This window comes from Hipposideros armiger, unplaced genomic scaffold, assembly GCF_001890085.2.
Source record: "Hipposideros armiger isolate ML-2016 unplaced genomic scaffold, ASM189008v1 scaffold_197, whole genome shotgun sequence".
NCBI classification, from domain to species: domain Eukaryota; kingdom Metazoa; phylum Chordata; class Mammalia; order Chiroptera; family Hipposideridae; genus Hipposideros; species Hipposideros armiger.
The window spans coordinates 1,269,317-1,287,359 of NW_017731547.1; the positions used below are offsets into that span (position 1 = coordinate 1,269,317).

Genomic DNA, 18,043 nt, shown 5'->3' on the forward strand with positions numbered 1-18,043 from the left:
AACAATCATGCTAATTGGCAAATATTTACATTTGCCAGCTAAATATGCTTTCCACTGAGACCACTCCATATTATGAAGGTATAGCAATCAACAATTCCAATAAGATATTTCAGAACATAGTAACTTAAAAAGAAAAATGTTACCTTCTGAAACTACCTAGAATTATTAAGAGCTCAATAATGGTGGGTTGATAAAGAACATATTCCTAAGAAAGATCTGCAATATAAACAATAAATTATTTGTCTTTCATTGAAAACCATGAGGCCTATCACAATCCAATTTTCCCTTCACTAATTGAATGATATCCTTTGTTACTTGGGTACTTTGCAAAGATTAGATTCAGGAAAACATTCAAGGGAATGGTTCTCAGTGGATTAAACTATTAGCATAATTATCTTAATTGCAAACACAGACATCATTCTAGAAGTCATCTTAACATCTAGAGTAAATGTTAAATAGTCCACATGCCAATAAAGCGATGATTTTGCATTTCTTATAAAATCATTTAAAATAAATATTTTAAATCTCACTTACACACAATAATTTGTTTATGCTTAGTGGAAATAAAAAATATTAATAAATAAAAGTTTTCACAATTTACATGATTATGTTGAAAACTGGATTACTTCGCTCATCAAAACTAGCATGTAAAAGTATTAACATTTAATGTATCGGAAATCATTCAGAAAGAATTGATTAAAAATCATTCTCAACAATGGTTGAAATTTGGGGGTTATTAAACATTCAAAGGTAGGTTAAAGTCTCTATTGGTATTGCAAGCATTAAATACCTTCTATTCCTCAAGTTTTTAATGTCCTCAAACCCTCTCTCTACTTCCCATGAACCTTATCAAGTTTGTGAAAAGAGTCCCAAGAAAAACGCAGCACTTGGTAGGTGGAATAGTCGTAATAGTAACAGATATGGAAATACCACGAGTTTTAGAGCCCAGTTTCCTGGCTGCCAGCTTCATCTCATCCATTTACTTTGAGCAAGCCACTTAAGCTCTCATTTAGCTCATCTTGAATACTTATCTCATGAGGTCATTGGAGCAACTAACAATAAAAACAACACTCTCAATAGCATTATTAATATGAGGATACACAGGAACAAAAAGTTCCTAATCTTCGCTATTTCTACAATGAGGATTTCTATAGTTTTCCATACCAATATTCATCTCTCCAAAACAATTGTATCAAATAATTCAAGTGTTAGGAAAACCTTCTATGGGCTGCTTATTATGATCCAGAGACATGGTTCATTGCCCTTCAGGGTCTCTAGTGATTTAATTATTCCGGTACCAAACAGAATGGAAAAACAGGAAGCCAGAGGCATAGGGGTCTGTTTATATCTCTGGCGAACCTTCCATGATACAACACCCTGCTCAATTACATTTGTTAAATCAGGTCCCTTGTAAAGTAGTAATACATACATATGATAGTTATACATAAATTCAGAAATGGCACAGAAGAAAGGTATATACATATTGTTACCTCTTTCACTAAAAAAATGTTTTGTCCCTATGTCCCAGTACCTTCCTTTTATATCATGAAACCATTTAATTCACTTTACACATAATATGCTTACTGAATGTGTATGTTGGTGCGTGTATATTGAGGGCATAGATTGACATTGAGTGTGTACCATGATAATAAATAAATGTTCTATTCTCCCTGTTCCATCCAAAGAAGGTAGCTCAAACCAAGTTCAAGAAAGAAATGAGCAAGCACCCTGAGGAAAAATGACATAAATATGTAATTCCTTCAATTCAGAAAATATATTACACAATAACAAAAATGGCACTGTTTTATGCATATCTTTTACTATTCATAAAACTTTTTAAAATACACGTTTTCTCACAAAATAGACATGGACACATAATGAAAACTTGACTGGAAGAATTTGAATTGTATGTTTTACCTTTCTTTCCAAAATGAATGAGTGATTTTCCCTGAGGCTCCATGGTACAGAGCTGCCTAAAGCCTGATTCACTAACTCATAGTTTTAGTGTTAATTTGCATTATATCATGCTCATCATGCTGGCTAGAAGGAAAATTCTGATGAATTCTTGGAAAAAGTATGTAATATCAGTTAATTCTATCCCATGTTTTTGTTATCCTGAGAGAGTTAATCCTGGCTTTTTCATGTATGAGCATATACATCATGGCAATACAGACATAAATGTATTGTCATATCATTGGCTTTTGTGAAGCTCATACACAGAACCAAATACATATTTCTACTTCATTTAAGTAAAATACAAAGTTGTCTACTGCTTTTGGAAGAATCAGACAGAAAAGTGTAGAGAGAGGATGGAAATAAAGATAATTACTAACTACAATGTAAGGTCAAAACCATCATATAACTCATTGGGAGATGGTTTAAATTGTCAACTGATGTAGTAGCAAAGTAAATATTTGTCCCTACAGATTGCTTTTTCTCTAACACAAACATCAAGCAAATTTTATGACAAAATCAGTTTTGGTTATAATTTCAAAAGTGTCAATGAACCTGTGTGAATGAACAAAATTCTTTTTTTTTTTTAAGTTTACTGGGGTGACAGTTGTTAGCAAAGTTACGTAGGTTTCAGGTGTACAATTCTGTAATACATCATCCAGATATGTTCACCACCCAGAGTCAGTTCTCCTTCCATCACCATATATTTGACCTCCTTTACCCTCATCTACCACCCCCCTCCCGCCTTACTCTCTGGGAACCACTAAACTTGTCTATGAGACAAGATCCTTATTATGTGAATTATATTTGTGGTACAGTAAAGTAAACACATTTTTAGGATTATAAAATGTCCACAAATTATATGAGTAGAATATTTACCTTGAATTAATCTTTCCTGGCAATGACTTCATGTTCATGTGGAGATAAATCATTTTTGTTATCTATATAGAATAGATGTGATAAATCACATTCTAGTAGAAACTTTTAGAATTGAAGGTTAATAGAAGAGTTATTTTGAAAAAGAGATATGGCCTATTTTGAAATGGTACTGGGAAAGTGAAAAATCATTGGATTTACTAAAAAGGCACATGTGGTTTCAAATAACACAAAATGATAAGGCTATATTTAATCATTTTCCCCTTAAAATTGCCCTTATGTAGCTTTACAAAATAACAAGGAACTATTTTGCTGTCTCTCTATACTTTACAAATACTATATAAGTGTGTCTGTATGTGTGTATACCTCACTGATAAACATTTTAACTTATCATATTAATTTTTTATTGTTCTATGTATTCGATTGTCTTTGCCTAATTTACCACACAGGTAATTACTCCTTGCTTTTTCTCTCTTTTTAAAGTCTTCCTGAACACATTCTTTTCCATTCAGAATTTTTTCCTTTTTCTTAAACCTAGCAAATATTTAATTGTCTGTACTACTAACCCAAATGCATTTTTTATTTTTATTTAGTGCAGTAGTAACGATCATCGGGGCTACAAACAAAACACATATTCCTGCCTTCAGTAGGCTCCCATTTTCTCAGTCTGGAATGTCTTGCTCTTTGATGCTCCTCCGTTTAGATTCTCTCAGTCAGTAGAGCTTTCTCCCTAAGGTTTCCCAATTCATTTTAGCCCAGTGTACTGACCACCCACAGTCCACTTAAGGCTACTCTATTTAGCAATTATTCAAGATCTCCCAAATCTGTAGGTTCCAAGAGATCAGAAGATTCAACTTAAACTAATTTTGTGTCTCCCACAGGCCTAGAATTCTGCTGAATGCCATGTAGTGACGCAATAAATGTGTCAAATGACATTATCTCACAGTTATGTCTATCTTTTGGTATCACTGAGTGGCTTAAACTGGATAAATTAGCTTTCTCTTAATTCTCATTATCTTCCAAAGTGCATAAATATAATTTAGTCATGTACCTGAAGTCTTGACAAGGAAACATCAGATAACATGGAAAATGTATTTTTCAGGTTCTCTAAATGAAAAACCAACACACACACACACACAATTTTCTCTCTAAATATTTTTCCTGTCTTTATAAACATTTATTTATATTCCTGATACCTAGGATATTCCCAAATATGAAACTTTTATATTTGAAAGAATGATGACTCTCCTGATCTAATTTTAATGGGTTAAGGGAGAACATTTATAAAATAAATTAAATCAGTGGGAGTGAATTGGGGGAGGATACTTGGGAAAAAACAGTCAGTACACTCATGCATGTGATTATTCCACAGTTTTAAAATATGTGCGTTCACTGGGCCGGCTGAGTGGCTCAGTTGGTTAAGAGCACGAGCTCTGAGCAACAGGGTCGCCGGTTCAATTCCCACATGAGCCAGTGAGCTGTGCCCGAGCTGAGTTGCTGCTGAGCTGCCAACAGGTGGTAGGACGGCTCAGCTGGCGAAAGCGTGCTCCTAACAACAAGGTTGCCAGTTCGACTCCCGCATGGGATGGTGGGCTATGCCCACCTGCAACTAAGATTGAGCACAGCACCTTGAGCTGAGCAGCCACAAGCTGCCAACAGGCGGCCGAATGGCAACTGAGCTGAGCTAGCTGTGCTCTCCACAACTAAGACTGAAGGACAACAACTTGGCTGTTCCCCTTCCCCAATCCCCTGATAAAATCTTAAAAAAATATATGGGCATTCATAAAGGTAGGGGAAAGAATGCTCTAAGGCAGTGGTGCCAAAAATGCATTCACAGAGGGTATCAAACCATGGTTTGTATGTCAGCATGTGAGTTGTGGTAAATGTCTGAACACGTCAGTATATAGAGAGGGGTGATACATTTAGATTTGTGAAATGAGATTCACAGTGTTCGTCTTTGGTCACATTTACACACCTTATTAAAATAATTCACTGGTTTAATTAAAATATTCAGAGTATTACGTTACATTTATTATTTTAAAAAACCTCTTTACAATTCTAATTTGTCTATATTTTCATTTGAAAGGTTTTATCTATTGCTTATTTCAAAATTCCAAATAAAAGACAGTTTTGTTTTGTTTTTAAGATTATTTATTTTTTATTGGGGAATTGGGAGAGGGGAACAGACAAGTTGCTGTCCTTTTGTTCTTCAGTCTAGTTGTGGAGGACATCACTTCACTGGCCCATGTTGGTTATTATCATTGCGCTCTTCCTGGCTGAGGCAGGTAGGTTGCTGGCCATTGGACGGCCACTCACACCGGCGGCCAGCCACTCATGGTAGCTTATGGCAGCCCACTGCAGCCTCACTGCAGCCTACGCCTTTGCCAGCAACTCAGCAGCCCAGCTCCAGGTCGAGCTGTTGTTCACCACCTTAGCTGTAGAGGGTGCAGCGTCACTGGCCCATGTGGGAACCAAACCGGCGACCCTGCTGCTCAGAGCTCACGCTTCCAAGCCAACTCTTAACCAACTGAGCCAACTGGCCAGCCCCCCCAAATATAAGACAGTTTTAATGAGATCAGTCGATACAGCAATTAAACTCTATATATCCATTTGGTAAATATTCTGAGAATTATGAATTTCTATCCTAAATATTTGAATTTATTTTTCATTTATTCTTCTTCATTTGTGTTGTTATAACTTTTTCCTTTTTAATATTTGTACCTTATTCAAAAAGTTGAAATTTTAACAACATATGTTCCTTCTTATATTTATTGTTTAAAGCTCTGTAATAGCAACTATTAATTGTTAATTCAGAACATAAATATAAATATAAATCTGATTAGTTCAAATTCAGTAACTTTACTTTTTGCTAATATACCAAAGAGTACCTGGCAAAATTCTGCTATCAAATATCACAAAGAATGGATCATTGTTTAAAACCTTTTGTTTTAAAATAAAGGAAACACTTTTTAGATTATATCTCCCAGTGGATTGTTTTGGATCTATTACCAAGCGTTTTACAAAATGACACAGATCCACGAGTAATTCGTATTTATTAAGAGCATGAGGCATTGCACTAGGAAAGTTTACACATAATAATTCTTTTATCTTCACAATAACATGGAAAACAACCATTATCACTATTTTGCCACTTTTAAAGCCTTGAGTACAGGGAATTAATTTTACAAGCTTTATATTCCTATTCTCTGGATTTGATTTACTAGGTAAGCACTCAATATATACTTGTGCACACAAACTGATGAAAAGATGAAGAAACTGACTCACAAAGCATTTGGTTTGCCTAAATCCATAATTATTAAATGCAAATCCAAGTCTTTCTCACTTCAAAATCTACATAAACCTCCTTATATAGTATACTTAATGCCAGTTTTCAAGGTAAGAATATTTTACTGTGTTAACATATAATTATCTAGAATCATGTTATGGATCATGAGTTGAGTTCCATTTGCAAAATAAATATTAGTAAGAGTATGGATTGATGTCTGCAGAAAAAGAAGATAAACTTAACACCTTAAATGATTTCACACATGCTCTAAGTGATAGGAGCCAAATAGGCCCAAAGCAGTTATATCAATTTTTCTCGAACTTGGTAAAGACCAAGAAAGACAAAAAAATTATCATTTTGGAACAGTAAAAATCCCTCATATCTTCTAATCTGTTACATATACTAGCTACTCGATGGAAGATTGCTGTTAAAATCCTCTGATAACTGATGTCATTAAAGAAACTCACATTATCAAGAAGAACTAGAGATACCTTGTGTCAGCTTAAATAATTTCTCTTTACCATATATTCTGCTGCTTCCTCCTTTATTAAAAGTCAACATAATATCCCCAGATTTGCACAGCTAAAATAAATCGACACTACGAGAAAAACAATATGGATGTTTAAACTACACAGAAACATAGTTCATTTTGAAAATTCAGCAACTTATATTACATCTTAAAAAGAAGTAACAAAATATCCTTACCTTAGAAAATTGTGCATTTATCCATTTTGTGAATGTTTTCTTTTGAACATCTTCTCTTTCATCTACAATGGAAAATAAAAGATTAAGAGTTAAGAAGCAATTTTGAATATCATTAATATTTTACAATCCAAATAACTTCTATTATACATTAGTTTACTTTTGATATATCATTAAATTCATTGATAAATGAAATTGAACATGAGTGATGTTGGTACTAGATATCCAAACCAAAATGAAATCTGAAAAATAATTGATATGATCAATTTCATAGTCATTCAAATATTATATAAAAGCATTACTGAAAAATAGTCTCACCTAAATAAATGAAATATTCATTCCCCTATAATGAGTAGATACTATGTTATAATCAACCTATTATCTGTCATTTCTTCTGAAAAACTATTTCTGAGTCTTTCCTCTTAACCTCTAGCCTCAATCAGTGTAGACACGATTTTTCCCTCCTTTGCAATACCTGCATACATGGCCTAGCATAGTCTCCCCCTCCCACTATAGAAGAGGTTTCCTAATAATCAGAAGCATAACTTAGTTATCTTTGCCTCTCAGAACCTAATACTGGACAAATTAACAGCTCAGCAAATATCTGATCAATAAATTTGTCAATGCTTTAGAGGAGGCGGACCTTACAACTCCAAAACTTTTAGTACCACGTTTCATCTAAAAGTCAGGAAATTTCAAATTAAAATGCAAATGATATTCTTCATGGATTACATATAAATATTCAAGGGAAAAGTCCCCAAGGACTTCTTATACCAAGGGATTAGGGTGGAAAATTATTAAGAAACAGCTTCACGTAAGTCATACTTCTAAAAAATGATCTCTTTTTTTCCTAAGCTGGAAATTAGTATTGAGTCAATTGGGCAGAAAAATCATCAATCTTAATTTATTAAAATGCTTTTTTGGAGCCAAAGCCTATCCTTGAATTACTGTAAATGTAATCATGTTAGTCAATATTCAATAAATGAGTGCATCTGAGAAAGATTTAAAATGGATGGATTTCACATTTTCTTTACATGGGTCAAAAGAACCCTTTATCGAAATGCCCTGACAAAATAGCCTATTTGCTGTCATATTATTTTTCAGTAATAAATCTCCATTGCTTCTCCTGAAAACAGGTGACATAAAGAATCACTTTCCCATGACAAATGTATGCACACACTAAGAATATCTGTTTATTTTTAAAGCACATTAATCCATAAGTAGACACGCTGAAGCAATATAAGAGATACCAGTGGATATATAATAAACCTAAAACCGTTTTCATAGATGAGAAAATTTTACTTAGCATCACAAAATACTTTCTTCTTATTTAACAGTGTTACTCTTACAAGCTACTAAGTATGTGGTAAAATATCAGCATTATCCATAAAGTATAGGATAAACCATAGCTACAAAATGGATCTTTCTGTTGTTGACAAGCGGGAATAAATACAAATAGATTGTTTTCAAACCTAATAAAAATAAACAGAACATTTAAAATGGTCAAAATTTAATCATTCTCACTGGCTTTCTGTAGGAAGACTGGTCTATAAATCTATTTCTCAATGGTGTGTGTGTGTGTGTGTGTGTGTGTGTGTGTAATTATCTAGAATTGTGCTATCGATCAGGAGTTGAGTTCCATTTGCAAAATAAACATTAATGACCTTCTTTGCAATTTCACTTATTTTTTTCCTACATGTGCATACATATCCTATCTGTCTGTCAGACACAGGAGAGTAAATGAGTCATTTGAAAGCATTCGTTTAGAGGTTTTTAAAATGTATCCAACTATCTTCAGCAAAAGCTGAGTAGGAGGACATTTGAAGGGATTTGTTCCAGATGCTTTTAAGTGAAAAGTGGGTAGGTAGTAAAGCAATATTTTTATTGTTTTCAATTATATGTGCAAAGAGCAATTTTTAAATAGGCCTTGAAGGCAGGAGGAAAACCTTGACATTCTGTGCAAAATATTATGTATCTACTGTGTAAACAGCACTAAATATAAGCATCATATAAACATCTTCACTAGATGTTCTCTCTTCTGCTTTTAATATGAGAAAAATACACTTTGAGTGAATTACTTGCTAATGTTTTACTTTGGTATAGTAACATGTATTTCCTTAACATGATAAAATATAACTAATTTTATTATTATAAAATATATAAAATGTAATAGTCCCTTAGTGTTCACAAAGCTGTTTTACATATGTCATCTCAATCCATATGTAATTTACCATTTCATAGATTAAAAGAATACACGCTCAGAAGGGGTAAAGTGACAGAAATGAACCTGATAAAGATTATTTGAATAAAAGTCCATGGCTTTTCACATTGACCAGGTTATATTATAATTGCATAGATAATATGGAATGTCATAAGATAATCAGAGTCACGAAAGCTGGACATATTAACACAAATACAAAATATCATGAGTCCAGAGGCTCTATTTTGAACAACCCATGTATGTTGTAATCTATGTCCATGACCTCCTGGAATTTCACAAGGCCCAACCTGCATGTCTACATGGATTTACCCAGATTTGAAAACTGGACTTTGTGCATGATGCTGGATGATTCGTTCATTAATATTTTAAGCAATAATGCTTCTTATATTTACTAACTGAAATTTAGTGTTTCGGCTTTGTCATATAGTACATATACTCACATTCAAAAATCACCCAAAAGTTTTGTGTCTGCACATTACAATCCCCATAAACATGTACTTTACATAGCCATAATAGTATTCTGCTTTTTTTCATTTATTTTACCATGAATACCATATGGGCTGCCCTTTCCTTTTGTTTGCTACGGGACATTCCATCATAATGAATATCATCATGTATTCTCTTTTAGCATCTGGTATATAATTGCCTTAGGATAAATTATTGCGTCAACGTTATGAAACCTTTTATGACTTTTATTAAATATTGTCATATTGTTTTTCCAATGGTCATACCAACTTTTAGTGGTACCAGAAAGAATGAGGTTATGCTGTTGATAGGAGTATTTGTTGCTTTTGCTTTTAAAGTGATTGCTGCTTTATGAGATATAAGGAGATAGTTGAAGTTTGTTTTAAATTGAATCTGTTTGATTACTATTGAAGTAGAACATTTCATACATTTACTTATTCTGCATGTTTCTACTTTTGTTGAAATACTTGTTTAGGCTCTCTGCTCATGTGTTTATTGAGTACTTGATATTTTAAAATTAATTGGAATGAGATAATAAATCAGTAGTTCTTAAATATTTCGAGGTGTAGACTCCATTTAAATATCCGATACAACAGTGATCCTTCTCTACAGAAAAAAATGGAGTTCACTGACCTCCCTGATGAAGAGTCCCATTACCACAAAATCTAAGATAAGAATCATTATTGTAAATTAAGGTACTTACTTTTAGTCAATGGATGAATATGTGTTCCCAAGTGGTCACATTCCTTTTAATTTTCATTTTATTTTTATTGTGCTAACATTTTTATATATTTGAGTCTATCCATTTCCATTGTTATGTCTCATATTACTTAAAAGTTGATCATTTTAAGCATGATCAGTTATGTATCCATAGTTAACCTAAAGTTGATATACATAAACATACATATATAAATTGTTGTAAAGTTTATAGAGACATTTCAATCCTTTAATAAAATATATTATACAGTTTATAGTAAGATATGTTAATGTGAAATCAGCAACAAAGAGAATGAGAAAAGAATTAACTGGAATCTGTTTTACTAGGAAGTGGTTATCTATATGCTCCTGTTTATAGTCATTTCAAGGAGCACATATTCTATTTCATTTTGTCTAGTGCTTGTTTATAAGTGATTTTCTTTTACTAATAAAAACATGCCTGGGTATATTAATATGAGAGACAGGTAAGAAAGTCTCTTTTATAAAAATTTACTTGAAAACTGTTCCCTGGAGATATCAAAGAATGAAGCACTACTACTTCATACACTGGAAAAAGTGACCAACATTTTATTTTATTCTCTCTATGGGGAAAACCCAAATAAAAGTATTTTTATACCATGACATAGAAATTGTATTCAATCTCTGAATTAACCCTTTCTAATAAAGTCATTTTTTATTCAATAACTCTGGCCCTTCATCCTTCATATTTTCTAGGATTAGTGCAATGACTTTTGGCCTTATTATTAACTTTTACATTCCTGAGACCCTCGATATCCTATAAATGTGGGAAAATTGTGATATTCGTGATTCACCAGAGTGAGTTACTAGACAAAAATGGCATTGGGCAAACTGAAAGAACATGAAATCAGTGGAACTGGCTTCCAGGCTCAGTGCAGAATTTATTAGCATTGTGGCCTTAAAAATCACCAGGCCTTGGGCCGGCCGAGTGGCGCGATGGTTAAGAACTTGCTTGGGACACCAGAGGGCCCCGGTTCGGATCCCACATATGAGGGACAGTGACACTGCCCTCCACAGCTAAGATGCTGAACAACAGCTCAACCTGGAGCTGGGTTGCTGTGGATCGCCGGCTATGGCGTAGGCTGCAGCCCCTGTGGTAGTGGGTTGCCATGGGCTACCGTGTGTAGCCAGCAGCCAGCGTCAGTGGCCAGCAGCCGCCATGAGCAGCCGTTCAGAAGCTGGTGACTGATGTGCCTCACCCGGGAAGAGCGCAATGATGGTGCCAACTTGGGCCAGTGAAGTAACGTCCTCCACAACTAGACTGAAGAACAAAACGACAGCAACTTGTCTGTCTGTTTCCCTTCCCCCAATTCCCCAATAAAAATCTTAAAAAAAATCACCAGGACTCAGTCTCTTTATCTGTGAAATGAGGGCATTGCATTTTAACTCATGGAGCTGTAATGAAATCGTTTATCTATGCAATAATTTACAGAATTATTTATGTAACGCTTAGTTTGTGCTGGCCCTGCACTAGTTACTGAAAAGATCAACAAGACTGTCTTTACCAAAGTTCACAGTTTAGTAGAAAATGGATACATTACAGATAAATATTAAATATTTTATACAAACAAGGATACATATATTCACAGAAAGACAGAGAAAGGAATATGTATCCATGTGGATGTTAGGAAAGACATTTTCTTGAAGATGATAGCTAGGCTTAGTCTAAAGGATGAGCAAAAATAAGGAAAGAAAAAGGTGCAAAGGGAAAGATGAATCTTTTTGAGGAGCTAGCAAGGGTAAAGGTAGGGCGATAAGAAACTAAAAGAGCATGCTCTTCATTATGTGTAATTCAATTTTGTTGCACTCTAAAGTGTCAAGAAAGGAGTAGCATGGGATGAAATCACAAAGGGAGTTGGGAGTGAAATCATGAAGAGTCTGCATGATACGACCACTTATATGCTATTGGATGATTCACCGTGAGTGAAAGCACTTAAAAACTGAAACCACCACCACCACCACCACCACCACTACCACCACCACCACCACTACCACCACCACCATCACGACCCAGTTATATGAACACCAAGAATTATCGTCATGACACAGAGCAGTTCATCATAATCGGTATGAGTAAAACATTTTTTAAAATAATATTTCTCCTTGGGTGCTAGTTAATGTTAATTGAAGAGCCTCATCACTTAAGTGAACCAGAAAATATATGTTCAGAAGGAAACATTCAAGTTGATAACAGTTCAGAAATATGCATAGTAAAGAAGTATAAGGGGATATGAGTTTATTTCATTTAAAGAGAGGACTATTAAGTAACATGGAAGAGCTATTAGGGTCAGCTTATTCTCTGCTTCCACCAAAAATGAGAAGAAAAGAAATTAGAAATATGGAAGATTAATGATAAACATTAGATAAGGTTATGTGATACTCTGGAACATTACAAAGAAAGGCCCAAAAGTCAGAACTTTTTTTAGAAAATGGATTTACCATGGTATTAATGCTACAAAAGAGCAATACAAAGTGGAGGAGAGTAGAAAGGAAAATGGCATGAAAAATGCTTTACATTAAATCTGAGTAATAGCTTTTAATCACAGGATTATAGAATGCTAGGGCTGAAGGTGACATTCATGGTCATTTTATTATGAGGAGGCCTGAAATAATTAAATTACTAGACAAAGAAGAGAAAAACAGTGTCAAAGAGGATTCCTTATTTCCCACTCACTCTGCAATCAATGTAATGCAGTTTTCACTGCTCATTATCCTACAAAAGTTTTTCATAATAACATCACCTGTATCCTGCCTAATTTCCAAGATAGTGAGTATCTGGATTATAATTATATTCTGAGCACTTAGCATAGAATGTATTACACGGTAGTGCTCAATAAAGGCATTTTAAGTTAATGAAGACCAAATTTACTTTTCAGACCTCTTCTCACTTTTCTTCTCTGCGTATATTAATTCTTTTAACCTGTGGTAGAGAGAATAATGGTCCTCCAAAGCTGTCCATGTCCTAATCCCCAAATCTGTGAATAAGTTTTGTTAAAAATTATTTATTTTAAAAGAAGTTAAATTTAAATTGTTTTAAAACTCTTTGTTAGGGCGAAGAGAATTAAGGTTGCAGATGGAATTAGATTTGCTTATCAGCTAATTTTTGATAGGGAGATTATTCTGGGTTACCCGGGTGGGCCCAGTGTAATCAAAAGGGTCCTTACAGGGGGAAGAGGGCAACATAAGAAGGGGAACCAGAGAGACAGCAATATGAGAAGGACTTGGCTCAGTGTTGCTGTTTTTAAAGATGGAGGAACAGGGCCACGAGCCAAAGAGGGTGGGCAGCCTCCAGAAAATGGAAAAGACGAGGAAACAGATGCTCCCCTGAAGCCTCCAGAAGGCACACAGCTCTCACAGCCCCTTAATTTTAGACCAATGGGGCCAATTTTGTACTTCCGAACCAAAGAACTGTTAGATGATACATTTGTCATTTTAAGCCAGTAAATTTGTGGTAATTTTTATAGCATCAATAAGAAACTAATACATAACCTTTCCTCTTTAAGTCTACTAAGAGAAAAACACATAGTGACACCTACTACAATAGATAGCAGAAATACAACTATGTAAAAGAGAAAGTTCCTACCCTTTTGTCCTTACAGTATATAGACAGAAACATTTACTAAGAAAAGAATAGATAGTAGATCGACAGATAAATTTCCTGATAAAGAAAATACAGTTTATTTATCAGCATATAGGAAGGAAACTAACTTGAAAAATCTAATGCTTCCGTGTGGAAGTGACATCTCAGCTGAGTTCTGAAAGTTAACTAAAAGTATAGAAGCAGACAAGGTGGAAGAGAACTCCAGACAATGAAAGAAGGTGTAACTACCAGGATGTGAGAGAAAGAGCATGGTTCTTTCAAGGAACTAGAGAAGGAGGAGGAGAATAAAAGTGGTAGAGAAGATTCTAGAAAAAAAAAGAAATCATTATCAGCCAAATTATGAAGAGCCTTGAACTTTAGCCAGAAGGCAGTTAGAAACTAAAGCAGAATTTTAAGTAGGGGAATGGCAATACAGATTTGTATTTTAGGAATGAATCTCACACTATGGAGAATATAAGAGCTAAGACTGGAAACAAGAACAACAATTAGCTGATTCTAACTCTAATCCATGTGAGAAGTGATGATGGCCTGTCCTGGTGAATTGCAGTGGGACTAGATATACATACAGGCAAGATATATTTCATAGGTATGACTGATAAGAACTAGTTATTAATTAAATGTGGAGGTGGGGGATTTGGGAGAGGTCCAGCCAATGATATTACTCACACTGGAGTCTAGAGATCCCAGGGAGAAAAATGCCTGGGTCTGTATCTATAATGAGAGTATGGGAAGAATTGGGACATACTGAGTTTTGGGTGTTTTGAGAAAAGAAGAATATGTGTAGTATGCAGTTGGATATAGGATCCTGAAGCACAAGGGACAAATTTGAGCTGAAAATAAAGATTTAGGAGATACAAGCCAACTGGTACGTAGTAACTGAATGATATTACTAGGAAATGTGTACAAGCTTTCTGATCTTCTGAAATATCACTGTCTCCTGATTCTCCTTCCAACACAAAGGCTGTCTCCTAATGTGTTTCATTGATTTATTTGCCACTCACCCTGGAAATATTGGCATTCTCACAGGGTCCTATATATTCTTCATCTCCTCTTTTCTTGGTCTCCTATGTTTACTCTGCTTAAGCAAAGTGACTCTCTCCTCCACCCTAGCCACCACATATATTTATATTGATGATGCCTAAATCTGTATTTTTCATCTTGATCAATGTCCTGTGTTTCACACTGACAGAGCTGGCTCTAGTTAATACCTCCACCTACATGTCCTGCAGGTGTCTAAACTATGTCATTCATCTTCCCAAATACATTCACGTACTCTACTCCTCCTGTCAATTAATGGCATCATCATTCATCTGGTAACCAAATAAGTAACTCTTGAGTCATTATTCAAGTTGGAGAAATGCTTGTCCTGAGGTTAAAGCCAGATCATTTAGAATAGCATATAAGGGCCTTCACAATTTGACTCCAAAGATTTTTCCTAAACTAAATATCTATCATGCCTGTTGGCTTTCACACATACCTGTGACCCTTCTACACACACACCTACCAGGTCTACCCTAGACATACAAGCCAAATGTCTTCATGACTAAGCTACAAACTTTCTTTAGTCCTTTATTCATGCCGTCTCTGAAAGGTGACTTGAGGACCCTTGCTCTTAAGATCCGGTTCAAATGTTGGATTTTCGCAGTCACCCTTCTGTCCTTGGCAGAACTAATCAATCAATTATTCTGATATATACACACACTTCAGCATTTTTCAAACTGTATCATTATTATGTGGATGTGTGTGTGTGTGTGTGTGTGCATTACTCTCTTCTATAATGCAGTCCATACACTACCCATCACCCCCACATGTGACCACACTTAGATGTGAAGACTATTATGTCTCTGTAACACCTAGCACCCCAATATGGTGTATTCAAGCAGAAATAGGTACTTAAAAAGAGTTGGTTGAGTAAATCAAATGATTAATCAATATCACAATTAAATCTGAGATCAAATGAGTCCTGGGCCAATGTTTTATCCCTCCACTTCACCATACTGCTCAAATTGCTTTGTTAATTATAAACCGTCTGTCTTAATGATCAATTCATGTCCAAAAAAATCTACTGAGCACCCACCAGGTACTAAATCACTTTTCCATATCTTCTCCAAAATTTGGCCTTTATTTTCATCCACTATATAGAATAAAAAATGGAGATAGAGAATATTCCTTGCAAAAAATCTGCCTTGATTCTTCTGGGTAAATTACATTCTGGAATATGATGAAATTGCCCTTTATTTGATCCTTCATGACTATCGTGGCTCCTAACACAATGTAAAATGCTACAATGACCTGTCTGACCCTTTACCTCCCCTGTAAATGTTACTTCTTTCTCATGCAGGCCAATTGCTTTTTATTGTAGGGAGTTGATGGACCCAGAAAATAATTTGAACAGCTGTGTCAACTCATATTGGATAAAAGTTCTCTCCCATCCCCTGCCACTTAATCATACAATTTATGCTACATTAGCAAAATGGAGTTATGGCCAGAACCTTACATAATCACATAACTGCATATTCATAAAAATAATCATTAACACCATATATATTGAAAACACAATGCAAGAATTATAGAAACATTTTTTATGTATGGCTATAGAAGTTACCATGAAATAGAGCATAATAACAATGAAGTAGATGTATCATTAAAATAGAAGAGAAGTCAGAGCTCCGAGAGTGTATGAAAAGGTACTCAGTGGCATGAGTTGGAAAACAGAGTACCATGTGGTAGATGGTAAAAAATGGTTCATTCTTTTCCTTTCAAATTCTATTCAGATACTAAGAATATGTATCAGAGACAGTATAGGTCGGTGGATAAACACATTCACTCCAGCATCAGATAGCCTGGGTTCAAACCCCAGCTCCACTTCTCATTAGCTCTATGACCTTAGACAAGTAACTTAACCTCTCTGTGTCTCATTGTGTCCATGTGTATCACGGAACTAACAACATTGGTACCAAATTGTGAAGACTAAACGTCACAGGCTTATGACACATATGGATAATGAAAAACTTCAAGAAAAAATAGAGAAAACCTATAAACATTTATTCCTGGATATACCACGACTTCCTGTGAGCCGTCTGTATAAATCAAATTATCTTGTAAAATAGACACAATTTCTAGGTGGCAGTCATATTAACAATTAGTAAGATTTTTTGTTTAGTATTTACAAATGTGCAGCAATTAAGAGTCTTTTTGATTTGAAAGAGAAAGAAAAAACATGGAATGGTATTAGTATAAATTATACCTCCTCATGCCAAGAAGAATGAAATCTATGTTTAGTAATGATGGGGATAATGAATATTTCTGTGGTGCATTATAATTTACAAAGTGATTTCAAATACCTCATCTTGTTTAAACATGAATATGGGTGGGTGTAGACTTGTTATGGGTATAAATAAGTTACTATTAAATTAGTATGCAGACTTGAAATATACTTTAGCAGTATGTCATGAAAAAGATCACTTATTTTAGTTAAAAATATAATCATGGAATAATTATGGCACCATAAATCAAAATAAGATCAAGGCCTCTGATGTAATTTGGAGGTGAAATTAACTACTTGGATACTGGCAGAGCGGCTGACTATATAACCTGTTTCCATACCTAGGCCTAGACAATTTTATTTTTGAAATATGCAATTTCTCTACTAAAACCAAAAAATGCATTATTATGTGGCACATATTTGCCTATTTTAATGGATTTTAAAATAGTTCTTTTCACATAAAAAGGGAAGCCATCAGCCAAAGTGCACTTCCAAATGTCCGGAGCAATGAGATGCTTTATAACAGAGAATGGCTAAAACACAGAGTCCTTTGTTGGGTGTACTCTAAAGGGCTATTTCAATCATGAGACATATTTGCTAAACTTGCACTATAAAGTAAACGTTAAAAAAATGGCACAGTAGGTATAGCTAATGCCTCCTGCTTTATTTCCTTGGCCCAACCTGAGTTTACCTATAACTATGAACAGATTCTGTGGTTGTGGAAGATTTCCTACCTCAAGCATCCACATCTCTCTGCTTCTTTGCATCAGGGCTTTTTCCAACTCGAGGAGAATTTGGTGAGCCCATCTGTAGGGGCAGCCCAGAAGTGACAGATTTAATTCCCCCAAGTGCAGCCCTTAGTAAATGAGGGACAGAAATCTATGGATAAAGAGCCCAGTGTAACAATTGTTGGGCATGTTCTCTAAGGCTCCCCAAGTG

The 18,043-nt window shown here is 34.8% G+C and overlaps 1 protein-coding gene across 1 annotated transcript in view; it reads right to left on the bottom strand.

Moving 5' to 3' along the window:
- LOC109388440 (dystrophin) overlaps positions 1-18,043 on the bottom strand; it is a 1,592,311-nt gene that overhangs the window by 1,268,592 nt on the left and 305,676 nt on the right. Inside the window, exon 2 of the mRNA XM_019653146.1 lies at positions 6,821-6,882. Coding sequence (XP_019508691.1) covers positions 6,821-6,882 — 62 coding nt within the window. The remainder of the gene's footprint in view (positions 1-6,820; positions 6,883-18,043) is intronic.